Raw genomic sequence first — 26,297 nt, forward strand, 5'->3', positions numbered from 1 at the left:
TATGCGCTCCTGATCAACCTTGATCAACAAAACCAACCCCTTTGTCTAAGCCTCGGGAGTCAGTTTTGCTTCAGCCGGGGAATTTTATGCGGTACGAGGAAGGGGAAAGAAAGATGACAAGGCGCAGCAGCTTACCTAGCAACTTGCCGGCAAGCGGTACAGAGCCGTGGCAGTGATGGTTCATACTATATATATGACGCATAATACAAAGTATTGCCGCAGAAAATTCCCGCCCAAAAGCCAGGTCCTCGTCCGCCTTCGTACTTGGTATCATTCCGTATGTAAGGCTGGACAGCGGCAACGGAGGGAGTTGTTGAGGCTGTCAAGGCGACATCGGCGAGTCAGTTGGAAGCAGCAGCCCAAAGCACCGAAAGATCAGCAGGGTGAGCGACGGAAATTGGAAGGAGGCACAGAGAGCCACGCCGCTTAAGAGGGAGCATGGCGTCGATGAGGCGTCGATTATGGAAGACTGGGCTTGGAGAAGAAGGGCTGGGAGGCGAGGCCACACACTGTCAGCCGTATCGCAGTCGAGACTTGAGGCAGGGGGCGCAGGGGTAGGCGAGCCACAACCATGCCTTTTTGGGAAGGTGGAATGGCATGGAGCCGGGTTTGAGCCAGCCAAACGATGCAAGACTGGCCAATGGCTGCTAGCGGTGGTCAGCCATGGCCTACAACGGCTATGTAGTGGCCTGCAACGACCCGTAACGAACTGCACCTACAGTGGGTGTCTGTACCTGCGAGGCCCTGATGAGACGACTGCACAGGCCAAAATGGCACCAGTCGATACATAAAGTACTTAAGCATGCACACGCACACGCACAGCTGGAGCGAACCCCGGGCCAGCCGTCGCAGGGAGAGCATCAAATTGAATGATTATCTGGGTCTGACCTTGGACGTCTCTCCCTTTGCCATGCGCACACAGTGTGGATGGGGAAGTAAGGAAAGCCATGTGTCCTCAAATCATGGCCTAAAATCATTCAACGTTTTGTCCTACTGAGCTCAACAGAACAAATCCAGTACTTTTTACTGAGCGTTTTGGAGTTCATCCGGACTGTGGGGGAGCATACATACAATGCCGGCGGGAAGGGATCAATTGATCGTCTTTCTCGAAACACGCGCACTGATGGGTAATTTGCCCGCCAACCTGCCTGCTTTGGTCTGGGACGAAGACACGCCGCCAGCATCTTGTTCCCAGCAGACGTGTAGTAGTACGACAGACGGAGTACTAGCGTGAGGCCGGTACCGCCTCCACATAAAATGTCACCTTCATTCAGGACTGAGTCGAGTCGAGCAGAAAGGAGCGGCGGGACTGTGCCTGGCTTTGCTTCCTGAAATTTCTGTTGCGGCGTTGTCCATGATAATATGACGGTGTGCGCCTGCACAGTATGACTATGCATGTATGTATCAGCTACAGTGGTAACCCAGGCCGGCAAGACGAGACGAGAGACGGGGCCGTGGAGGATGGAGGCTGGAGGCTGGAGACTGGAAGCGGAGGCCAGAGACTACCGCTGCACCACCACCAGCCAGTCATCAATTGATTGTCCGTTCGCCCTATCGCTGCCACCAGAACAAAAGAACCAGGGTGGAAAACCGCCTTCTTTGGTCCTGTTGGCTACTTTATGTACTTACGTACGTACCTCGTCCATGGCCAGCCAGCCGTCTCCGCTCGGCGCACCCGTTCTTACCAGTCACCAGGCAAACCTTACTCCCTCCATTTTACCCACCCCTCCCCCAGATGTCTATCTATCTTGGTCTCTTGCAGCGCAATCACCACCACCACAAGACAGACGGTTGTTCTTGCTCGATTCTGTTCTCAAGGAGACCGGCCTGGCCACTCGGGGACCGACGGCGGTGACGAAATAAAACAAAACAACAGCAGCCGTCCGACACCAAGACCAAGGGAGCCGAGCTGCATCAACCCGACTTGCGACTCGAGCTCGGCGACAACAATCCGTCTGGTCGTTGTCCCTCCGTTGGGAGGACACATCAGAAAATCACCATGCCCCTCTCGATTTTCCGCAAGCGCCATGAGGTTGAGGAGATTATGCCCATCCCCGAACCCTTGGAGGGCAATTCCTCGGGCGTGGATCACCTCAAGCATCTAGCAGCCTTCGAAAAGGCGCACAAGCTAGATCCGAATCTGCCCATGGACGAGTTGAACGACGTCGACGCCGCCCTTGCCACTGGCAATGCCGAGAAGGGTCTCGAGATTGAGCATGCGCTCATGGAGGATAACAGCCCGTATCCAGAGGTGTGTATCTTCCTCTTTCATCTTCCCCTTGGTCCCCTCGAATCATATGAGCGACCATATGATGCGTCCATGGCCCCGGAGATGAACGAGGCATGGCTTGCTTCCTTGTCATCATTCATCTTTTGCGCATGGGAGCTCGGACTAGTTGGATGTCTGCAATTGAGTCACTTCGGAGTAAAACACCTGACACGCTTTCCAATGTCTATAGGTCCGAGCCGTAGTGAGGAATTACGACGTAGATGTGCCTGCCAACACGATACGAGCATGGGTCATTGGCTTACTGCTCTGCACTGTTGGCTCTGGTGTCAACATGCTCTTCTCATTGCGAAATCCCACAGTCTACATTACTACCTATGTTGTTCAGCTGATTGCATATCCCATCGGTCGCGGATGGGACATGGTTTTCCCCGACAAGGTGTGGAATGTGTGCGGTGTCAAGTTCAACCTGCGACCGGGCAAGTTCAATTTCAAGGAACATGTTGTCATTGTTGCCATGTCCAATGTAGGTTACCTTGTTGGCCCAGTCCTTTGGCCACCAGCAATTCCAATTTTCCCTGCCAAGTCCTCGGCATGTTCCTCAAGTACTAACGATTTTGATAGGCTGCGTATGGTGGTGGTGCTCTTTACGCTACTGATGTCCTTCTCACGCAGAAAGTCTTCTACAAGCAGGAATTTGGCGTTGCTTTTCAGCTTCTTTTTGGCATCACCACATTGTGCACTGGCTACGGAATGGCTGGCTTGGCTCGTCGTTTTCTTGTATGGCCCGCAGCCATGATTTGGCCTGCCGACCTGGTCAACTGCGCCTTGTTCTACACCCTGCACGACCATTCACGATCAGACCCGTCCAAGACCAACGGTTGGACAATCGGTCGCTACAAGCTCTTCCTCATCGTTGGCTGTGCAGCTTTCACTTGGTATTGGTTCCCTGGTTGGATCTTTAGGGGCCTGTCATACTTCGCCATTGCCTGCTGGATCGCACCCAACAGTGTCGTTGTCAACAAGCTATTTGGCAATAATCACGGATACGGTCTTATCCCCATTACTTTTGACTGGACAGTTGCCACTGGTTTCATTGGATCACCCCTCATTCCGCCTTTCTACGCTATTGTCAACGTGTTGGGAGGCATCATTTTCTTTTTCGTCATCGTTTCTATGGGTATTCACTTCAGTGGTACCTGGTATGCCGACTACATGCCTGTCCAGTCGTCAACATCCTACGACAACACCGGAGCGCCTTACAACGTGTCTCGCATCCTGGATGCCAACTTCAGTTTCAACGAGACTGCTTACAAAGAATACTCTCCTCTGTACCTGTCTACGCAGTTTGCCATGGCGTATGGTATGAATTTTGCTGCCATGTCCGCGGTACTGATTCATGTTGCGTTGTACCACGGTAAGGAGATTTGGAGACAGTTTAGAATGGCGCGCCATCAAGAAGACGATGTCCACATGCGCTTAATGAAGAAATATCGTGATGCTGAGGATTGGTGGTATGCTGGTAAGTGCTTCATGGCGATCCTTTGATACGCAAAACATCGGTTTTTGTGTAAAGCAAACGCTAATCGTTTTTTTTTTTCTAGCTTTGTTCATCATCATGGTTGGCGTTTCTTTCGGCGTCGTCACTGGTTGGCCAACTGGTTTTCCTGCCTGGGCGTTTGTCGTCTGCCTCCTCCTCCCCATCATTTGGCTCATTCCCATTGGTCTGATCCAAGGTATCTCTAACATCCAAATCGGTCTGAACGTCTTAACCGAATTTATCATCGGTTACATGGTTCCTGGTAAACCCATGGCGATGATGATGTTCAAGAACTATGGTTACACTTCCATGTCTCAGGCGTTGTACTTTGCCCAAGATCTCAAACTCGGCCATTATATGAAGGTACCGCCCCGGGTCATGTTTTCGTCACAGCTGGTCGCATCGATTTGGTCCGCCATTATTCAAATTGGAGTTATGAACTGGGCCTTGGCGAAGATCCCGGATATCTGTACAGATAATCAAAAGGATAGCTATACTTGCCCCAGCGGGCATGTGTACTATACCGCGTCGGTGATTTGGGGTGCCATTGGACCAGCGCGGATTTTCAGCCATGGCGCTACCTATGCGAACCTGCAGTGGTTCTGGCTTGTCGGTGCCGCCACGCCTATTCTGACTTGGATTTTTGCTAGACGATGGCCCAGGTCTTTTTGGAGATACGTCTGCACTCCCGTCATCTACGGCGGTACCGGGTTACTGCCTCCCGCTACTGTCCACATTTTCCTCTGCTGGGGTGTGGTCGGCATCATGTTCAACTACTTTGTTAAGCGCCGCTATACTGGCTGGTGGCTGCAATACAACTATATTGTTTCTGCAGCCCTGGATTGCGGCCTCATCATCAGCACCCTCCTCATTTTCTTCACCCTGTATCTGACCAATGTGAGGGCTCCAGCATGGTGGGGGAACGACGGCATGACAGAAACCCTCGACTGGAATTCCCAGGCAATCGCGAAGCGTGTGGCACCTGGCGAATTTTTCGGACCTGCAGTCTTCCCTTGAACCTAGAGAGACCGTTGAGTGCAGAAGAAGATGACAGAGGAAAGCATCAAAAATTTAGAAACAGGTTCCGGTTTAATGAATGATGAAAACACGAGCGAGTAAGCAAAATCTGCATCACCGCCTGGAGGAGGAGGCCATGTGTCGTGGATTTCATATTTATATTTTGAACATTCTTGAAGATACTTGACACGTGTATGACTTTGGTTTTTGGATGGAAACGGCGTTCAGGATCATGGGAGGCTTGGTTCACATTGGATGTAACAGTCGTTGGGGCTTGCGGAAGCACAGCCTTTGCAGAGATACCTCATTAATGAATTGCATAAAAAGCGAAGGTGCGAAAAGTGATTATGTGGTGAATGCGGAGCCCTGTACACGCACGCACGTCACCAGGTAACTAGATCGGTATAATGTGTGATGGTGAGCGTGGTAGCCAGTGAGAAGTAGCGTGTAAAAGAATACGTGTTGATGGATGAACAAAAACGTCGTGCTTGTATCAATCAATTTGACGTAGCTTGAAGCCAAGGGGCCAAGGAACATGGATGAACCCATTTGTCGGTCATTTTGTTTGGTGGGTCAGGCACAGCCACCAGCCCGAGTGTGCCCCCCCAAAGTCACGTGCATTTACTCAGGGTACCATCACATGATCTAGCTGGGCAATCCCACAAGCCTCACGAAGCGTATTATTGTGTGCGCACCGCGCCAAATTAGGGCTAAGCAGCAGCCCCAGCGCTCAGATTCTCGCAATTCGACACTCCACCGAAAAAGGCCTCTCCCCCAATTCGAGAATTTCCTCGATCGTCACTAACCACAGGTCAAACCACCAACGCCAAAATGAGTACGTTTCTGCTCCCTGCCAGCTGCTGATGTAGCGTTCAATCTCTTCTTCTTGCCCCGAAAAGAATGAAGGCATGAAGTGCCACGACTACGACGTTGGACTGCTTGCAGTGTGCTAACGGGTTTTGCGTCGTGTAGCGAAGGGTACCTCCAGTTTCGGTAAACGTCACAACAAGACGCACACCTTGTGCCGACGATGCGGTCAGTGATGCCTTGCACTTATTTCCACCTCAAGAAACTGCCTAAGAGACCGGAAAGAGGGGGAATTATCGAGACACCACCAGGGGAAGAGAATGGCGGGGACGAGATTCCAAGTTCAACCGCATGCTCGGCAACCACAACGTTGGATTCGGATTCGGTCAAGGCAGTGTCAAATCCACAGCAGACATTGAAGCTAACTGGGTGATTCGTAGGTCGCCGCTCCTTGCACATCCAGAAGCATGAGTGCTCTTCTTGCGGCTACCCGTCCGCCAAGACTCGCAAGTGTACGTTTCCTCGCTCCCTCTCTGGTCCCACGAGCAGACTCTCGCAGCCGGTTGAATCCTCAATGGGCGTTTTCCGTCAAAACGACATGAGCTGCAAGAAAAGCAACACGAGGAAGCACAGAACATTTGCTAACAGACGAAAAATACAGACAACTGGGGCGAGAAGGCCAAGCGAAGAAAGACTGTTGGCACCGGCCGCTGCCGCTACCTCAAGGACGTCTCTCGCCGATTCAAGAACGGCTTCCGAACCGGCACTCCCAAGGGCGCTCGTGGCTCTACCACCAAGTCGGAGTAAACCAAAACAACCTGTCAACCATTGCCCCAATCAAACAACACATGGAACAATTTTTTCACGACTTGACGAAACCAACGTGGAAACTTTGAGGAAGAGGTTACAAAGACATTTGGGAGGCCTGTCATGAAAAAAAAACGAGGGAAACCACTACGGAAGCACTTTTTGCATTGAGGACGAGAATTAAGGGGGGAGTCGGACTTGATCCTGTTCCGGAGACGACATCTTGGTCACGCGCTGTTGTCGTACTCTTTTGGTGTGGAGATGAAGGAGGGGAGCCTACGTACTGAATTGACTCTTGTTGCAAAGCGGTCATTTCGTGCCGGGGGGGTTTTGCGGAAAATTTTCTCAAAGGTGGTGGTGGGCTGGAGCATGGGACCACGGTGTTTTTATTGAAACGTATTTGGCACGGGGACGTCCCTTTGCTTTGTGCCTTTTTGAGAGAAGAGTAAAATAAACAAGGGATTTCCATACGCCTACCTCGCGATAGTCTGCACGTCGGCCCAGGGCACCGGTCGGACTGCGTGTGTGTGCTTGCACCTAGTTTTTCATTCGTGTGCTTGTCTTTGCAGGAGAAGGGTCCTTTTTGCAAGCTTTGACAACAGCCAGACTTGCCCACGTCGTGGCACATCACAGGATGACACTGACGAAACTGCCATCTCGGCCCACGAAGCCGCTGACATTCATAAACGGTCCATCGCACCGCGCGCCACAAGACACGCTCGTATCGGGAGACTCATGAAAACAAACAGAGCCCCCGTGTTCTGCGCTAGACCACGTTCCCCCTTATCCAGCATTCTAGCATCATCATGCTTCGTAGTACTATCCTAGCGCAACCACCATCTTAAAGCGGAAAGCAAATAAAGGTTCCCATCTAAGTTTTGCGCAATGAGACCATCCACCAACAGCAAATACCAGGACACATGCGGTCTCTGTAAAATGTGGCTGGGGCCATGGCCAGAGAAGCCAACGAGCATCGCGAGCGGACGAAAAGACAGGCACGACAGAGCAAACTTCTGTGCCTCATCACAAACAACTAGATGCATCTTTAACCCTACGCGTAAGAAATTCAAGCATAAATCTCCTTGGCCAATATTTCCGCTACCGCCGACGACACGATGCCTTCTGAAGAGGACACAACCGCAGTAAAGCAGCATTTCAGCACCGTCATGAAATATCTCGATACTCCCCGCAAGTCACAGCACGTCCGGGGGATCGCGCAACCAAGCAGCCGAGACACCTTGCCAGACGCGCAGCAAAGCCACGGGAGGCTGTTTGGAAAAGTCCAACCCCACGGGGCCATATACCCGGGCATAAGTTGATGCCGTCACCACGACTCTGCAGACTCCTCGCCCCCGTAGACGTCGCCCTGTAGCCTCGTGAAACCAAGCCACGAGACTCCAAGACTCCGCATACATGATATCATGTAGACCGCTACTTGGCAAGATTGAGCGAGATGGCTAGTATTCTAACCAGCCCCCCCGGTCAAGCTTATACTTTGGGAGCACTGCGCACTTTGCGTCATCACCAACCCCTATATGGATATGCTGGTCATGTATTATTCTATAAACAACTCTGCTGCTGAATAAGTTTTCCCCTGGCCCAGCCGTGGCACACAACTCTTGCGTGCAAACCCGATTCTACTTGTCTTGCGGGACGCGATACATGGGAGACACGGGCGACAGGGGAGGGAAAAGCTAGGGTATAATTTCTTCAATTTGGTTACAAAATACAAAGTAAACTCAAGCCCTTCCAACTACTCGAGAGAAGCAAAATCCTCCTAATCACCACCCGAGTACTTTGGGCATGTCGTGCAAAGCACACAGTAAAAAAAACACACGCACTTAAGCCGTGGTCGATGGCTCAGCGAGCTCGATCGATATAGGTACGGTAGTGTCAGGAAGCTCCGTCGACTCAGCTTCGTCGGTAGGCTCAGGAACTTCGTCGGTAGGCTCAGGAACTTCGTCGGTAGGCTCAGGAAGCTCCGTCGACGCAGCCTCAGTAGTCTCAGGCAGCTCCGTCAACATGGTCCCGGTGCTCTCAGCCTGAGCAATAGTCAGGCAGCTCACTTGGGTGATTGTATAAGTGTAATCCGTGGGATTAGCCACCGTGACGCGAGGAACATACGTGGACTGGGCCGTTGTCCAGAAGAGCGCACAGGTCCCGCAATCTTTCCAGAGCACGCTGGTGGTGGTGATGGCGGGTTCCTCCTCAAGTGGTGAGGTTGGTGACGGTGCCTCGCTGTGTTCCGTCTTGCTGCCCTTACCCTTGTCCTTGTCCTTGTCCTTGCCCTGCTTAGAAGAAGTGGTTGAAAGGGGCGTCACAACGGCCGGGTGCGTCGCTCCAACGACCGTCGTCGTCTGGGTGCAATCCGGCGAGGAGACGTATGGCGGGAACGCTGTTCCGGGTCCCAAATCCAGGGCCGTGGACAAGTCCGGCTCGGCACTGGGCGAGACCGTCGTGGCCTTGGTCTTGGTCTTGAACTTGGATTTTATGGTTTTGACGTGTTCGCTGGGCCTGGCAAAAGAGCTCTTGCATGAGTCGTCACACGTCTCGAGCGGCGACACGAATTCGCCGTTGTCCAACGTCGTAGGCCTGGGCGTTGTCTTGGCTGCTTGAACAGCCACGAGGGCCGAGAGGACAACAATGGCCTTCATGATTTTTGGGGGAGGGAAGAGTTGGGATGGGAAGGAGTAGGTTGGAGTAACAATGGTCAAAGTAAGAAGGGAGGCAATGAGCTGAGATTTATCGTTTATATATACATTTCATGCTGAGAGCAATGATGCATGTTTGTTTATTTAAAAGGTAATTTCGCACGCATCATCGGAAGAATCTAGTTTCGCGTTAGTTGTATTATACCACCGAGACTCATGAAGTCTAGACTGAGAGGAAAACATGCTGGACGGGGAAACCTAGTCAGGGGCTGTCGAGACCCAGCGCCTGAGGATGCGAGAATGTTGACGTATTGTGTTTGAATATGACATCTTTGGGGAAGTAGTAAGGAGAATTGAGAATCAGTATCGTCCTAATACGTACCAAGTGGTTCTTCAGGGGCAAGTCGCGCTATGGCGTGACGCGCGCCTCTCCAAGTTCGGCCGCCAGGAACCGTCCTGTCTGTCATCAAGCTCTCATCTTCAGGTACCTCATCGCCCTCACCAACATCCAATCCATCTTCCAGAATCACGCCCCCCTCTCAAAGACCCTGACACCGCCATCTCCACCCACGAAATACAGGAACTCACCCTCTCCTTTCCCAGCTTCATCCTCGTCTGCTTTGCCACCGCCAGTCACCCTCACCACACCACTGACATCCCTCGCCGTCCCTGTGTCTAACAAGCGCAGTGCCATAACTATCCTCGCTTCGTGCGCGAGGCTCAACGCAAATGCCGCGTGGTCCTTTTCTAGCGTCGTGTTCTGTGCGTGAAGCAGGGGGTCGTCTGCCGAAATGGCCACTACAGTAGCGTGAACTCTCTGTGTAGAGTTAGCTTGGCCTCGGTGGTTTCCTCGACAACAAATCTCCCCTGGTAAATACGGCAAAGGGGATAAATGTAAACTCACCTCTCTCCATGAACTCAACACATTGACCGCGCCCAATGCACCGACCCCTCCCATGGCCAACCACGCATCCATCCCGTCCACCAAAAGCACCACCTTCCTCCCCTCCTTGGAAATCTCGGCAATAGCCTTCTCAACTCCTTTCTTCACATCATCCATCTTCCCACCACGTAGCACGTGGTCCCTCCCGCCACCCGTAGAAGGTTCCCCGTTGGGCACATACAAGCCTGTTAGCCCGTCGACGAAGATGAACCTCTTGCTTCTGTTCACGGCATCCAGGTCCAGGCCCTATGACCGTAATTAGCGTCATTCATTCTGATTCCAACATACCACGGTCGAAGAGTAACCGCAATACGTCATCTGGGTAAAATTGGGAAAAAAGAAAGTACCATTTTGGCAGCTCCCTCTCTCCAAAACGCGCCATCCCTTAAAAAGCTACACAACACAACGGCCGTAGTGTCCGCGGCTTCACCAGCTTGCTGCCCATTCCTCAGCAGACCATACACCCATCTCAGAACTAGCCAGTTTGCACTGGCTCCCAATACACTGGTAAGAACTACAAGGGCCGCTTCAGGAGGTAAATTGAGATATGGCTCTAGCAAGGGCGGGATCTTGGTCGATGCTGTAGAGGCCATGCGGACTCTTCGAGTTTGGAAATGTGATTTGGCGAGGGCAAAAAGTTGGACCTGTGATTGCAACGACCCTGTCAGACGGCAAAACGGAGTGTAAATGTGACTTATTTGGCTGACTTGAAAGAATAGCACCTTGGCTTCAAAATTGAGGTGACGGTTGTGAATGAAGAGCTACGACGTGAGGTGAGATGGGATGGGAAGATTGTGGTTGACACTCGAGGTGGGGCGCGTTATACCCATCCATACCCACTTCCACGGCCGACTTACATTGTGCATACTATGATACAATGCTCGCAGACATGAGGATGAGACTCCACGATTTATTCATAGCCAGGTCCACGTGGGATTGCCAGTGTGGAGGACATGTCTAATAAATAATATTCATATGCTCTGTCAACATGCCATCCGTGACATCTAGTATAACTAAATGCAGTGTGTAGTTTTCCATGAAAACCGCGGACGCCCGGAAAATCCAATACAACGGGGAAATGCCAGTTACAGATGAACAACCCGGCAAATACAAATGATATCCAATCTAACTCCAACAAGGCGAAATGCCACCAAAAATCTATATTCCCAAGGCCCATATTAGCTCCATCTTCCTTTGTACCAAGATGCTACCACCTTGAAATACGCTTGCCAAAATAACATCATGCAATATCCTCTGTTCCACGCATGTCAAATGACTCGGGAAACGCTCAGCTTCATTCAAAACTTCTCCATGAGGTTCATTCTCACTGTCCACATACGTGCTCTCTTGCCAAATATGAATAAGGGGATCGTGGTGAGCTGGACGAGGAGTTGAATGATTCCCAACCACATGTAGACCTGCTTCGGCCCGTCCTTGGCCATCCAGTGACTAACAAACAGACTAAAAACAAGGCCGTGCAAGACATTCTTGGAAAAATTAAGCGTAACCAGCGCCTCTCCTGCGTACTGACGATAGCTATCGACGCAAAAAGTGATAGCCGTCGTAGATCCCAGAGAGCAACCAAATGAAAGTATGCCAAAGAAAGCAGTTGGGATCATCCAGTGGTCTTTCTCTTGAGCAGACCAGCCGAAGCCCATGAGACCAATGCAGGTTGTGAGCATAATGGGAATGGCCATTACCAGTCGGAACTCAGGTTCGTACATGCCGCCATTACGACGAGACATGGCTCGGACAATCAAATCGCTAATCTTTCCTGCGACGCCTGTGCCGAGGACACCGCCAACAAATGGGGATACATACACAAGGCCGGTTTGGAGCGCACCAAAGTTGTAACTCGCAGGGTCTCGGTAGATAACGGCCATTGTCTCTGATATAACGATTAACCAACCAATCGAGCAGGCGTATACCGCAGAAGACCACAAAACGGCCGGATAGGAAAACAAAATGAATGGACGGATCATAACTTTCAACCACCTGTCGTTATTGAGCCGGCCATGGTAGGGTTTCAGCTGCTGTGTAAACGTTTGGGCAGGCTGCTGTCGCAAATTATGCGTATACGCCTTTATCCTAGGTGGCGCCCTGAGTGCCGACGCAGGGATTCTTTCATTATCCAGATTTGGGCCTTGTGAGAAATAATCTATATTGGCACCACTCCCGTTTGCACTCTGGAGGTATGGTGAGTGCCCACCTGAACCGTTGTGAGACTGGCGGAGGATGGACCTTGGCGATCGAATTGGGCTATGCACGGAGCTTGCTCCATCCATTACATGGTGCTCGTCAGAAACGTGCACAAGTGGTGCATTTGTATCCACCTGGTTGGGCTCTGCTTCGATTTCTTCCGACTTCTCCCCAGATGCTGACACCGTGATGGAAGGCATTTGACCTTGTACGTTGCCAGGTAAATTTGGACGGTACGTGACATGTTCCTTCTCAGTCTCCCTGGATGTAGTGATTTCGGCATGGTGGTCGGCGGAACCTGGGTGCATATGACCTGTATTGCCTTCACCGTCATGTTGAGATTCACCAGCGGTGGGCGGTTCGGATGCGAAGCCAACATGGAGTCCCCTTTGACGAGTCTCTGCACCAGGAGAGTGAGGCCTTTCGAGAGTCTTTGAGTCTCTGGCAGATTGAGTCGATTGGTGAGGGTTATGTACGTTCCTACGCGAAGAGAGACGGCGAAGAAAGCTGGGGCGTTTTGAGGGTTTCCGCGTAGGTGTGCGATCCCAGAAGGTTTCGGGTACGAAAAGGAAGAGCAGGACGAAGCCTAGACCGGCTACCATTGCGACGATACTACAGGGTTTGTTAATCAAGCGCTGAAGGTAGATACAGAGCACAAAGAAAAAGTAAACTTATAGTTGGTTGAGAGGAAACGTACAAGAACACCCAGCGCCATCCATACCGCCCAATGATGGCAGCGCTGACTAGAGGAATTAAGTTCTTTCCGCCTAATAGTAACAATGTGTAAATACCGATACGATAGGCTCGCTCGTGGAGGAAGTAAATCTCTGCAATTGTAGCCGAAGGAAGGCACTCCACGGGGCTGATAGCTATTCCTTGAAATACTCTGGCTGCGAGCAGAGAAGGGAAGGTGGGAGAGTAGCCTCCCCAAACGCATGTTGCAATAAAGAGAATGACACTAGCGAGATATACAGGTCGCTTGCCGAAAAGGATGGCGGTTGGAGAAGCGAAAACTGAGCCTACACCAAGGCCCATCATGTATAGACCGACCGTGAGAGACACTGTTTCGACTTCGACATCCATATCATGGGCAATGTTGGTGAAACCAGCGGCCATGATGGAGGTAATGCCACCGCCAATCATGCAGTAAAAGCCTAGTGACAACAAGGCAGTATCTCGTCGCCAGCTAGGCCAGTTCAACGGGTCGTTGACGGAGTCCTCGGGTTGAGGATCGAGAATAATGGCACCATCCTGTGTTTTCTTCTTCCCTTCATGTGGGTCAACATTTTCCGTGGCAGCCGGAGTCTGTATGACAGGACGTGAACCTCCTGGGGTCAATGGCATGTCGACAAAAAACCCCGTTGGAATAGATGAATGAGAGGTCCTGGCACGCACATCACGCAGACCAAGAGGCTCATTGCGGTTAGCGGCTAGGAGTAAAACAGAGCCTGATTATGGGCATCAGCAAGTGTGAATATATATGTACACATTTTTTTTTAAAAAAAAAGAAATTGACAGCAGATACAAGAACGCATTCTTACCTGGAACCTCAACGGTCTGCGTATCGTTGAGCACACCAAAACTCCATTTCGAGTGGCCAGACACTTGCTTCTCATGTTTGCTACTGTCGCTAGCTCTCACCCTAAATAATCGTTTCCAAGGGGAGGTAGTCCCCTTTAAGTCTTCTGAGGTAGATGACATAATGTCAACCGTCTTCAAGGGAGATATTTACGCAGTCTTCGCGTACGCGCCGCGCGGCAGGCGGAATGCTGGAAATATTGTAAGCTTTATGGCCGAAGAAAGAATGGCGGATTCAGATGGCGAAATATATGCGGTGTACTGCATTCGGGATACAAGATAAATTTCAGTCGCACTCGCTGGAATGGCATTGGACGGAGGAAGCCGACGCACAAAGGTTGCGGGATGGTAAATTAGGAGTTGCGGTGACAGTAAAGCGAGAAAAAAAAAACGCCAACTAATGATAGGAAAGAAACAGAGGCATAGGACATAGGTAGTTGAGTAATATACGTCTAAAGATGCATAGGAGGTGCGTGAGGGCCGGGTAACCGGCATCAAGGCTCGGTAGGGATCGAATTGATGGCTAAGGGATAACTGGGAGTACAAGTCAAGACGGGATCCAGACCTGGCTTTGGGGAATTATCGTGCAGGGGAAAAAAGAAGAAAGTGACTGTAGAAGGTAACAGCGAGTTTGCGAGCCGGCAGTGCGAGGACAAAATGAGATGAGACAAGATGCAAGCGCACGATGGACATGCATGACGCACATGCATGAGAGAAATGCCAAGTTGGTAAGATGCGGCTTTGGGCAGAGGAAGGAGCAAAGCCGTTCAATATTCGCAGTTCGCAATTCGCAGATGGCCGTCCTCACCAGCTATCAGTCCAACCCTGCTCGGGGTTGGCGTTGATGCGATCGCCGCCAACTTGGTGTCGACTTCAGCACCTGAATAGGCGATTGCCTTGTTTCATGCGGCTGGAGATGGGATGCAAGGGCGCACATGTGGTTGTACAATCCAGAACATCGCGCGAACGAGGGGCGTCGAGGGGCTCGCAGGCGCTCGCAGCGGACAGTGCGGGTGGCGCAGGAGCGTGGAGATGCTGGTGCACGAGCGCGGTGCAATTTGCAGGTGGTGATGCCGTGTCTGGCAGTCTGGGTGTCTGCATGGTGAGCCGTGGCTCGACGCCACTAGGACCCAGAATGTCCAGACGGGTGCGTTCGACGGCGAGGAGGATGTAGAGGATGGAATGCTTCAATCTTGTCCTGGCAAAAAAAAAAAAAAAAAAAAAAAAAAGGCTTACCTGACCGGCAGTGAGGGCAAACCACGTCCCACAACGTTCTCGCCCTTCAGGTCGCTCGAGGCTTCAGAATCAGAAGTTCAGACGCCGCCCTTTGTGTTCGTCTGTCTCACAGCGTCCAAATCCAATCCACATGGCCAACGCTGATCCAGTCAAGGGCCCGGCTGTTTGGCACCCAAGGCAAAACCGATATCTGCACCTGTAAAGGCCAAAGGATGATGAAGGGTTGCAAAGGACGAGTTCAGCTTAAAATATGGATGAGGTATCAAGACGAGGTTGAAATAGACTCGGCGCGTCACAGCTGGGGGGCAAGGGAGGCCAGGCCATGCCATTCATGTCATCAGACTCCAACAGATCAACTCATACGCCATGCTACGCTACCGACATAAACAATAGTACTATCCCGGTATGCACCACCTTGGCCAAACTAACGGTCAAGAGTTTAGAGAGGCAACGCCAAACGAACCAGACATTTGACGTGGTGGAGCAAGTGCCCGTGTTTGTTTCATGGCGTGGACAAGGAACAATCAGCAGCAAGGGCTCGAACTAAACACCGCTACGTCGTATGGAGCCGTACCCAAATAAATCTGGTGTGTTCGAACCGACCCGTTCAGCTGATGGATTGACAATATCGAAGTCGACCTTGGATACCAGTTGACGGTCAGGCGGGCAGAGACCCCTACGCACAGCACTCGGGGTTAACGGCCGTTCCTTCCCCCGCCATCCATCTCGAGGCCTCTGGGGAAGGAGCGATACACACAATGCCACAACACACACGATTTGCCTCGACACCTTCACTGCTCAGTGCTCTTTGAGGGTGCAAATATTTACACAGAGACATGATGGATTTGAACTTTGAATCACCGCTGCTGCTGTTGCTACATGCTAGGTCTTCACTCTCCATGACCGTGATGACAGTCATGTGCGCTCCCACACACCAATGTTGGAGATGCGAGTTAGGTAAACCTGAAGCCTTCGGTATGCACAATGACGATGCCCTCCCCATCTCGCAAGACTGGAACCGGCAATTCAATGACTGCCTAGGTAGCTGACCAGAGCTGCTTGCAGGGATCAGCTTGTGCTGACTTGTGGAAGGAAGAGATCGTCGTTCCTACGGCTGCTGCGGCTCCCCGCCATGGGCTGTCAAGCCGTTTAGCCAACTTCTGTATGTACGAAGTAACACAAGCATGTGCAAATACCGAGTACGTAGTAACTACTACTCCTAAAACCAGACCCCTTCTCGATACTGCTGCAAGATTTGCGGGGTGGTGACCAAAGAGGCTGCCGCCTCAGTTCCACGGCATGGGGGCTCGACGGAGATCGGACAGGACGTTGACATCCTGTGATTGACTGGTGCGGCAGCCTATCAATAATAATGACGGGGTTGTACGAAGCACCATGGTTCGACACTATGCTAGTGAAGCTAATAACCATCTAGGGACATATGCTGTACGATAACGACCATGTCAATGCCGCCAAGACGACAATTTGCGGTCAACCATCCGTTGAGACGACCCCAACTCCAGTCAGGCTAATTATGACCTCATCGCTAAAGACATCTGGACTCGTGTCGCTTAGAAAGCTCCGTCCCAACTCTAAAGCCGTTGGAGTCCACCCGTGAGCCCCTAAAGTTGGAGTGCATGGCATGCGAATTGATGCGACTTGACCTCGTAAACCGCCAAGGTTGTAACCCTTCACCCGCGTCACCAGCCACCAGCAGGCGCCTTGTCCATCATCCGCCCACGTTGGCAACCATCAAAGATTCAACACCACACCCACGAGGATACACTTGACTCGACCAAGCTCGAGGCCAGTCCGCCATGCCCCCCATCATCATCAGCAGCAACATCGCGCCCCGTACAATTCGGCTTGGCACCAAGGCTGCGGCGGCTAATCTGGCGGTGCGCGAGACCTCTGTCACGCGGGCTCATTATTACCCACTGCATGCAGCTGCGTCTTTGAGAGCCTTCCAGTCCACGACCCCTGCTCGTCAGCCCAAGAACCAAGTCTACAATCCGTACGTTCATTCCCATGCCCAAAAACAACGGATCTACCGCCAAGCCTTTGATATCGGACCAGCTTGAGGTCAAACGGCATTATATTGCCCGCACCTCAGTCCGACATTTGCATGCACCAAACGTACGAAATTATGGTTGACTAACAAGAAGCATTTATCCAAACGCAAAACAGTATCCGCAACCCCGATACGTTCAACACATACCTCTCCCTATCCTCCTCATCCCGCATACCCCTCCTGACCCTCTGGACAGCATCATGGTGTCCAACATGCCGTACTGTCCTTCCCCTGATCCAATCACTAGTCGAGTCCGGCACAGGCGAGTCAGAAGGTGGCGTGGCCTTTGCACCTGTCGAATTCGATGCCCCTGACATTATGTCGTCCTCGTCGTACACGGAGAACCTGGCCATGACTTATATGATCACCTCTATCCCCACTCTGCTGAGCTTCGACGCCGGCGAGGCCCAGACAGCCACAAAGGTCACGGATGGGCGTAAACTCGCAGATCGGCAATTCTTGATTGAATGGATTCAGCACGAGGCACGCCGGCATGGAGGTCGTGGGGGTGGAGGAGACGGGGGTCCGGGGTCATCTGTATATGGCGGCTTATTCGGCAGTAAGAAATGAGGACGCCACGGAGCACATGTGTTCCTTGATACCAACGACGCCTCATCAGCGCCGCTCTCATCACCACGTGTTTTGTACTATTACTATTCCATGTTTCATAGAAAACAACTGATCTGTATGTACCTGGACATAGCCACTTCACTGATCATTCTGAAGATGGCAAGGTCTTGATATCTGAACACAATTTACACCAAAACTTCAGCACTTATAATGTAGGTGTCCAGAGTGTGATTGTGTCTCTACATTATGAGGCCCGACCTTTGGATGAAATATTCCGACACCACAAAAGCGCCAGCTGAGGAAAGTTCATAAAAGATGTGTCAATGTATTGACACCCCTCTTCCATCCTTCATCTACGAAACTCTGCCGCCGAGCCTCCCAAATCTATTTTACCATCACTGAACCCAAGATTGTACATGCCGCATACTTTGACTGAGCCGGAAAAAGAAGAATTGGACGCCGCTACAGTATATTAGAAAAGTAACATTATGATACCAGCTGTAAAATCATGCCATCGCGTCATATCAAAGAAGCCTAGCCGTTATCATTTGCACTGTCATCACGCCGTATTATACCCTCTAGCAAGGCCTCAACAGCATCAAAACATCACAGTCGCCACCTGCTCAACCTTTTGGTAGAATATATTTCCCACCTACTGATACATTACCTACTTCATACAAGCATCATATCTCGTAATCGATGCTAGCCGCACCTCCTATCTCTCGGCAAAAGAACACGCCTTCTGGTGCATCTAATGTTCGTTTCCTTTTCGGAGAGAAATACAACGCCAAAACTCCAGTCTGAAAAGAATCCCAGTACCCCCTTCAGGAGGATTTTTCCTGGCCGATTACAACGCAGCATTGGCCATCTTTTCACATTACCGTACATTCCCCGTCTTGTCGTTCCTTCTCAATTCTACTGCGTGAAAGTCGTTCCCGAGGTCTAACAGGTCCGCCCTTGCCTGCACGTTTGAGGTCTTCAAGACGATCTCTCGCCTTGGGGAAGTCTTGCGCTAATAACGTAGAACGTCAGTATCACCGAAGTGGTAGCTTGGTGGTAAAACGAGTAAAAATGTCTGAAGACAACGTACCAGCAGCTCTCCAATACCATCGTTTTGCATCTTCCAAGTTGGCAGGGACGCCAATCCCAACTTCTGTAAAGTATCCCATCGCGTATTCAGCCTTTGCCAGGCCGGCCACAGCCGCTTTTCTTGCCCAGAGGTATGCCTCTGTATCGCTCTGGTTCAGAACTCCTGGGCTTCCCGTCAGGTACCATCCACTAAGCGCTAGCTCTGACTGATGTTCTTCCTGCTGAGCTGCCTGCGAATACCAATAGATAGATTGCCTGGAGTCAATTGGGCAGCCAAGAGCGCCATGTTCAAATGCACAGCCAAGCCGATACTGTGAGTACTTGTAGCCTAAATCTGCAGCCTGCTGAAACAGGCTCAGGGCGTAGCCTTCATCTCGGATAATAGCGTCGTTAGGTTGCGCCGATTCGTAAAGCAGTCCGAGCTCATGGAGCGCATGCGGATTCTCTGCATCCGCCCTCTCTGCAGCACGCTTCAACCAGCCTACAGCCTCGCGCGGATTTCTAGGCTGACCCAACAGTCCCTTGAGGAGAATCATACCTACCTTATACATGGCTGGGGGGTCGCCGAGCGTAGCTGCGCGCTTGTACCACTGCATCGCTTTGAGGGGGTCTTTGCGCGTGCCACCACCATCTTCATGACCAATCTCACAACACACCGCGGTTCGATACGCAGCAGCAGCATGCCCTACTTTGGCCGCTGACTGATACAGAGTAAAGGCTTCTTTGTTATCCGGCTCGTGGCCAAACAGACCCTTGCCGAGGCTATCAGCCAAAACAAACATGGCCTCTGAGTTTTGTGCGTTGGAAAGCTTTTTGAGAACCTTGTGCGAATCCATGAGGTATCTCTCACGGGCCTTCATCCGCTGCTTAGGGTCAGGCAGCTTTGGAGCCAGCACATCGGCAGCTTGAATGAGGCGCTTTGCTAGACGCAGAGCTGATTCCTGGTCGTTGGCGTTCACCTTAATAACCATTCGCAGACGTTCGAGCTCCTGCGGCGTCACTGGCTCCTGAAGCTGTCCTGCTTCCACAGAAGCGGGATATCCACCTCCAACATGCCCGGCCTGTTGTTGCTGTTGCTGAGGCGGCAGGGATTGGTTGTATTGTTGGGACGGTTGCTGCTGCTGCTGCTGCTGTACAACGCCGTAGTTTCGAACAGGGGGAGGCCGGTTATTCATATTCACCACGGAGTTAGCCATCAACCCTGGACGAACCGGCGTAGGATGTGAAGGAAGGGTATCGATATTCGTTTGCGTCGACGACGTTGCGCCATGCCGGACCATCCCCATGGCACCTCCGCCTCTCACATCTTGAATGGGACCCGGGGGTGCACTGGGTCCTCGCGGAGGCAACTGATCGTAACCAGCGGGCGGCGCACCATATCCCTGGCCGAATCCCGGCTGGTAAGGCTTCACTTGTGGCATAGGGGGCATGGAAGGTATATCACCAGCCATCTCAAAGACCGCAGCTTGTGGTTCGTGAAAATTGGCCTCGGACTTGGCGTGATGAAGTCTCGGCATACCATGCGCACCGGGCTGCGTCTGCTCTGTTGCGGGACGCATCGACTGGTCGAAGGATCCGCGGCCTGGGTCGGCAGGTGCAGACTGGAAATCGGGATAACTAGACCTGGCCGGCTCAGCTCCGTACTGATTCCGCGGATCGGAATCGTTGACTCCGGGACCGTCGTAATATGAGTCGTACAAATCGTCAACCGACGATGACGGACCCGGGTGAGGAGCCTGTCCCGTTGGTGCTGCAGCGCCGCCGTATGCCCCTCGGTCGTCATTGTATGCTCCACCACCATAAGGGTCCGCAGACGGTGTCTGACGATCTGCTGGGTAAATCCTTTGTGGGGGAGGGCGATGGCCGCTGGCCGTTGCAGGTCTTGCTGGCACGCTTCCTGCTCCGGAGACTCCATTGAAAGGTGCTGTACCTACTCGTCGCGGTGGAGGCATATTTTGTGAGGAACCAAAATCGTTAACTGGCATCGTCATGCTCCTTGCTGGAGGACCGAATTCGTTCCCTACGGGTCGCTGCGGCCCACCGCCGTACGCACCATCATAATGGCCAAAATTACCACCAGCCTGTCCAGCAGGCAGGCCTTGTTGCGGACCCCCATAGCCCTGATCTGGACTTCGTGCTGTTTCATAGCTCGATCTCCCATCAGCCCTTGACCGTTGTCCATTCAAGTCCATAGCTGACATTTGGCCAGCCAGCTGTCGTTCCTGGTCATAGCCATTATATCCGGCCGCTGGATGATTCGGAGGGGGTCTTCGGCCTGTATAAAAGGCAAGGGGAAAGTGGAAGCGTCAGTACAAATATGTTCAGATGCGCAGGATCTTCCCAGCCGTGCAAAAGCTTACCGCCATAATCTCCTTGGGGATATTGACCAGGTCGCGCTCCAGGAGGACCACCTCGTGGTGGCATGCCACGACCAGGTCCTGGTCCCATGCCTCTACCCTGCGGATATGGACCTCCCCGGGTTCCGTCAGCAGTTCCAGGACGAGGTATAGAGCCACCTTCCTTTGCGTACGGATGCATTGGGCCTCCTCTTCCCGGGCCAGGCACATAATTGTCTTGATATCGTCGAGCTCCATCGTCTCTGTAGCCTCCTCCCTGGCCATCGTAGGCATATCCATTTTGATAATCATTATAAGCTTGTCGACCGCCGAATTGCTGCTGCGGGGGAGCTTCGTTGTATCCTCCCTGGGGTGCAGGACGGCGCGCCGCTGGACCAGCATACGGTCGCTGACCTCCACCTCCACCATAGCCTCCCTGGTAGGCCATGTCGATTGTTGCGTGTCAGGGTATGAAAGGTGGCGATGCGAACGGGGCGCTTTCTCGTTCGACGCCGAAGACTAGGAGTTGCTGTCTGCTTAAAAAGCTATATGTGATCGAGGAAGAAGACAACAAGATACTGCATATCCCATATCCGAGACGACAGGCCACACACACCGCGCACCCAAATACCAAGAGTCGCGAAGAGATACCGGGGCGCGGCAAACGATAAGGGGAGGCGCGGAATGAGGAGGAAAAAAAAAAACAGAAAAAGAAAAACAAATAACACGGACAAAAAAGAGCTGATGTTGGTCGTCCTCGGTTTCACAGCGACTGCTTAACAAGGCATCGGGAAGTGGTTTGTGTCAAAGGCAGCGGTCCGACGTCAATCTGGGGCGGGTGGTGTTTCGACTTGGGGCGCACGGAATCGACAGTTTCGACAGTGAACGCGCCCGTGTGTCTGCAGACACCAGACGCAACAGAGGTGACGGCGACCTCACGGCTGGATCGTGGACCGATGAGCTGTGATTTGTCGTCGTGGGACTGAGAAACGTCTACTCGGTGCTTGACCAGGCGTGGGGGACAAGGAGCAAGTAAGCTGATGGAGGTGCTTAAGCCAGAGTGTAGTCGTTATGCCTTCAATGTTGTGGCAGGGAAAGTACCGGGCGTGTTGGACAAGCTAGAAGAAGAGGATAGTTGCACAAGAGGGAGGAAGCGCGCAGCGTGTGGTTGCCATGAGGTATTGTTGTGCTTGGTCAATTCTGCTCGGCCAAGGTGGAGGTCAAGATGTGGATGTCACAATGGAACACTTGAGCCAAGCCAAAGTGCATAGGTCCGGTGGGGATTGGGTTTGGACTGAATGCATGTATCACTGCTACAACCGACACGCGCTCGACGGTCAAGAGGGAAAGAGCGAGGGATGATGCGAGCTCCCCAAGCCAAGCTAGCTGCTGCCAAGGAGCCCTGCCGCTTGACGTTAGACACCAGGCGTTAAAGTTTGCGGCACAGAAGGAGCATCTGAGTGATCAACGATCAAGAAGTGGTGGTGGTTGATGGTTGGCGGCGCCAACGTTAGAAATGTCCACGCCGGTGAGGGGCGGGAAGCTGCAGGGGCTAAAAAAGGGGGGCAGGCATGCGACAGAAAGCATTGCGCATGTACATGCGGAGTTCAGAGGACTGGCAGGCAGTACGCCATATACGTCGAAGTACTATGTACCGTCTACTTAGTCTGGTGGTTGTTGCTGGCAGGTCCAACATTGCGCAGACGAACCAAGTGACAATGTCAACCGGTTCAGATGCAATGCCAACGGCGTCAACCTCCGTCCTGCCGCATGCCACCTGGATCGAGGAGACCAGCTGACCACGGCCGCTGTGGTGTCGCCTTGTCGCCTACGCCAGGTCATCTGGCCATGTGCTCAAAAGGACCGTTGGCATCCAGTCCCTGCCAGTCCCGTCAATGCTGCTTCTAAAGTTAGAGCTGGTACCTGCAGCTGTGGGCAAGCGAATGCGGCATCCAGCCCGTCCTAAGCGTTCCAACTCTCCCAACCTTGCCCGTCCATTGAATGTGGCATCGGCCAATCTGACGGAGCATGCTCATTTGATGACAGGAAATTGGACAATCCATCAGGCTAGACTGCGAGTTCCAAGCTTCATTCTTTCCCAACATGGGTGCCACGGTGAGCATGGACTTATTGCTAGTATTATAGTTTCCTGTCTAACGTCCAGACGAGAATGCCTACGGAGTACAATCCAATCAATGCGCAGCTTGCCGCCCTCGACTCGCGCTTCTTCCTTGATACCGAAGCGTGGTTCTGGATTCGCTGTCGACTGTTCATCTCAAGACGAGGCTTAGTACGGAGTAGGGAGTACAGAGTAATACTACACAACGCAATTTAATGACCCAGATCCCTACCCCTACCCGGTGAACCGCTGGCGCTGATTGGAGCAGGACAACGACCACCAGAATAAAATGTCGTGGCTGAGTCTCACAAGCATGAACCAATGACGAGGCATCTCCAGCAATGTCCAGCAATGGTCACAGGCTCTGCCCATGCCCGACGTTACCGTTGTGTTTTGCAAGTTTCATTCGCCGCTGTATCAAAATGCCAGCATCTGGCCAGCATCATTGGCCATGGCCATTTATCCGCCAACGTTGCGCGCACCTGTAACAAAACGGTTCGGATGATACTGGCCCGTCAAACAAAATAGTTGTCGTCCATGCAGTAGCGTAAATAGGTAGCCGCCGGATGGCGCCTCTTCCACCCGATGCCTGGTAGTAGTATATATCTGCCATCCCATGAGGTGTGTGTGACATGCTTGGCGCGCCGCAACTTGACTGTGAGAGAACCTACCCTTCGCTGTGTTTACGATGCAGTAAATTTGCGGCGTCACGATATAATTTGATAACGGTACTCCGTACTAAGGCAACCATCCGATTCATTCATAATGCTGCCTTATCAAGGCGGTGGTCCGATGACCGCGCACCATATCGAATCCAAACCATCTCAACTTGGAGCTTTACTCCTATTCAAAGACGATTGATTATAAACATGAGGACGACAATAGACCCAGTGGAAGATCTAGCCAAAGCTCTCGTCGATCTTTGCATTGATGACATGGGCCTATTAATAAAGCAGCCTCCCCACGTTTACGTTGACCCATGGAATGACAAAGAGGACAAGTTCAACCGTTTCTAGGTCCCAACCTCGATTTTCGACCTCCGGGTGAGCGAGTTGGAGGAGAAAATTGGCATGAAAGCCCTAGGAAGGGCGATAGTCGAATGCAAATCGCCCAGTTCATTGCTGCAATCCAACGCTGGGGTACCGACTCGGAAGGTAAGTCCCCGTTGCTGGTGACTTTGCTGAATATGTTTAAGTGAGGGTATGATTTGATACAGGAGAACACCAAAAAGGAGGTATAAGCATTGCCATCTTTCAGATGCCGGACATGATAAGACGAGTGAGGTCAAGGTCAAGACATCGGGTAGTAAGATAGAGCTCATCTAAGCATTTATGCGTCCAGTTCATGCGGGTAGAAGCTCGCCAATTCCGTCGCCCATTGCTATGCAAAGTATGAAGGCAGGATGAGGTGGAGAATTGGTTAATTTAATGTTGGTTACGGAGTAATTTTTGACGGATAATGCGTTGCAGCCCAGTCAAGATTACCATCCATGCATTAACCTACCAGGGGACCTTGGTCTCGGAGTGTTTTGTAGTGTTAAACGACTCACACAATACAGATATGTCCTCGCCTTGAGACTGGTCAAGAATGCACCTAGGTTATTGCAAGGACAAACTTTCAGCTACACTACTCATGTATACATAGCCGTCTCTAGCCCGGCATGTGAAGTCCGTCCCAAGCGAACGCCTTGCCATGCCAGCCGCTACTCCCAGAAGGCTGATTTGGCCCAGCACCTGGGCAGTAGACGTTTTCAATAGAAGCGATAGCAACCGTCCAACGACGTCCGCGCGCGCTGGTCAAATATACACAGTCGCCTGGTAGCGGGTGCATGAATCGGGGTCCAAGCCCGGAATCCATTCAACAGAAACTCGGCTCGCTCGGCTCCGTCTCTGAGCTGGGTATCTTGCGCCTCTCATCTTTGGACGCATAAGTCAGTTCTCAGAACCCACTTCTCGCCCGACTTCACCTCCCGCCCTTCGTGCTGTTGAACGACGGTTAGTTGTCGGTCTTGCCAGCATTTCCGTCGCGCATAGACGTACCAATAAACAGTCGTCGCCGTGCTTATGCAGCAGTAGAGTGCCGGTTTCCAATGACACGGCGATTTCCTCCGAGGGGAGTTTCCGATCATTCGGGTAAAACACAGTCTCTCCGCCGACGCAGCCTTCGGCGGAGGACGTGAGATACAAAAGCAGAGTCCAGGTTGTACGTACAGGCGTGGGCGGTGCTGTGGCAAGAGTCAAGTTGTTGGAGTCGTCATCTGCAGCGCCCGCGTGAGCAAGAGGCGATGCGAATAGGCAGCAGGACACTTGGAAACACACCTACAATGACAGTCGAAATACTGGCCCTTGGAATATCGGTAGACGCGTATGTTTGGATTCAGGCCAACGGGCTGTCCGCCCCTGTGAATGAAAATGGACTCAGCATGTCGGCATGTCAACCTCGGCCGGTGCGCACATGAAACAAATTTACAAGTTTTTTTTCGTTTTGAGTAACAACGACGTACCAAAGGTTTCGAACGTCCTCATTTTCAGTCAGTGCCTCCTTCAGCCCCGTAGATTCCCAGAGTCTGTTCGCAAAGACGGCATCGTCGACCTGGAAGCGATCATTCACTCGAACGGCCTCCCCGCGCTTGGGCTTTCCGGGAGTCGTCTGCAGTGGCAGGGTTTTAAAAAACGTCACGTAGTCTCTGCAGAGAGACTTGGGGAAGAACGAGGCGATTGTGGCAATTTTTGACGTTGCGGGATGTAATTCAGGCGTCAGCTCGACGACGGGCAACGGCGGCTTGAATTGTGGCCAGTCCGGAAGGGTGACCGCTTTGGTTGGTGTTGAAGCTGTGGAATGTACTTTTGACGGCTTCGCCGACCTTGGCTTGGGCATTGCAAGATTCTGATGCGTGTACTCCGTACGGCAAGCCTAGGCGCAACGCAGCATGAGAAGAATATCTGACATCAAATGTCTTTTGTTGGTGGCGGGGCGTTGCCGTTTGGTGCGAAGTCGTCGAGTAGTACTTCATGACCCAGCGCACCAATCAGCTTCCTTCCAGCCAACGATTCAACCGCTCAACCACAAAGTTGCTTCAACTCACTTTTTCAACTCGACCACACCGT

The 26,297-nt window shown here is 52.1% G+C and overlaps 8 protein-coding genes across 8 annotated transcripts; 3 read left to right on the forward strand and 5 right to left on the reverse strand.

Moving 5' to 3' along the window:
* Positions 1-1,999: 1,999 nt before the first annotated feature.
* isp4_7 (Sexual differentiation process protein isp4) lies at positions 2,000-4,784 on the forward strand (the record flags this gene model as incomplete). Its single annotated transcript, XM_066131387.1, has 4 exons — positions 2,000-2,395; positions 2,460-2,753; positions 2,852-3,749; positions 3,832-4,784. The coding sequence occupies 4 exons, from the start codon at positions 2,000-2,002 to the stop codon at positions 4,782-4,784; spliced, it is 2,541 nt and encodes an 846-aa protein (XP_065987284.1).
* Positions 4,785-5,615: 831 nt separating this feature from the next.
* rpl37 (60S ribosomal protein L37) lies at positions 5,616-6,398 on the forward strand (the record flags this gene model as incomplete). Its single annotated transcript, XM_066131388.1, has 3 exons — positions 5,616-5,619; positions 6,032-6,103; positions 6,253-6,398. 3 exons carry the CDS (start codon positions 5,616-5,618, stop codon positions 6,396-6,398), a joined length of 222 nt encoding a protein of 73 aa, XP_065987430.1.
* Positions 6,399-8,239: 1,841 nt separating this feature from the next.
* Positions 8,240-9,052, reverse strand: G6M90_00g090920 (uncharacterized protein; the record flags this gene model as incomplete). The annotated part of the gene is made up of 1 exon (XM_014686260.1): positions 8,240-9,052. The coding sequence occupies one exon, from the start codon at positions 9,050-9,052 to the stop codon at positions 8,240-8,242; it is 813 nt and encodes a 270-aa protein (XP_014541746.1).
* A 523-nt stretch (positions 9,053-9,575) lies between these two features.
* On the reverse strand, positions 9,576-10,585 carry G6M90_00g090930 (uncharacterized protein; the record flags this gene model as incomplete). The annotated part of the gene is made up of 3 exons (XM_014686261.1): positions 9,576-9,866; positions 9,954-10,238; positions 10,340-10,585. 3 exons carry the CDS (start codon positions 10,583-10,585, stop codon positions 9,576-9,578), a joined length of 822 nt encoding a protein of 273 aa, XP_014541747.1.
* Positions 10,586-11,290: 705 nt separating this feature from the next.
* G6M90_00g090940 (uncharacterized protein) lies at positions 11,291-13,892 on the reverse strand (the record flags this gene model as incomplete). Its single annotated transcript, XM_014686262.1, has 3 exons — positions 11,291-12,803; positions 12,889-13,639; positions 13,733-13,892. The coding sequence occupies 3 exons, from the start codon at positions 13,890-13,892 to the stop codon at positions 11,291-11,293; spliced, it is 2,424 nt and encodes an 807-aa protein (XP_014541748.1).
* A 2,930-nt stretch (positions 13,893-16,822) lies between these two features.
* On the forward strand, positions 16,823-17,646 carry G6M90_00g090950 (uncharacterized protein; the record flags this gene model as incomplete). The annotated part of the gene is made up of 2 exons (XM_014686263.1): positions 16,823-17,019; positions 17,193-17,646. 2 exons carry the CDS (start codon positions 16,823-16,825, stop codon positions 17,644-17,646), a joined length of 651 nt encoding a protein of 216 aa, XP_014541749.1.
* Positions 17,647-18,518: 872 nt separating this feature from the next.
* On the reverse strand, positions 18,519-21,500 carry chr3 (Chitin synthase regulatory factor 3; the record flags this gene model as incomplete). The annotated part of the gene is made up of 4 exons (XM_066131389.1): positions 18,519-18,658; positions 18,737-20,872; positions 20,935-21,010; positions 21,096-21,500. 4 exons carry the CDS (start codon positions 21,498-21,500, stop codon positions 18,519-18,521), a joined length of 2,757 nt encoding a protein of 918 aa, XP_065987295.1.
* Positions 21,501-25,102: 3,602 nt separating this feature from the next.
* Positions 25,103-26,067, reverse strand: G6M90_00g090970 (uncharacterized protein; the record flags this gene model as incomplete). Its single annotated transcript, XM_014686265.1, has 4 exons — positions 25,103-25,171; positions 25,230-25,447; positions 25,513-25,589; positions 25,694-26,067. The coding sequence occupies 4 exons, from the start codon at positions 26,065-26,067 to the stop codon at positions 25,103-25,105; spliced, it is 738 nt and encodes a 245-aa protein (XP_014541751.1).
* Between the last annotated feature and the right edge of the window lie 230 nt (positions 26,068-26,297).

Source organism: Metarhizium brunneum, chromosome 5 (genome assembly GCF_013426205.1).
Source record: "Metarhizium brunneum chromosome 5, complete sequence".
Lineage (NCBI taxonomy): Eukaryota > Fungi > Ascomycota > Sordariomycetes > Hypocreales > Clavicipitaceae > Metarhizium > Metarhizium brunneum.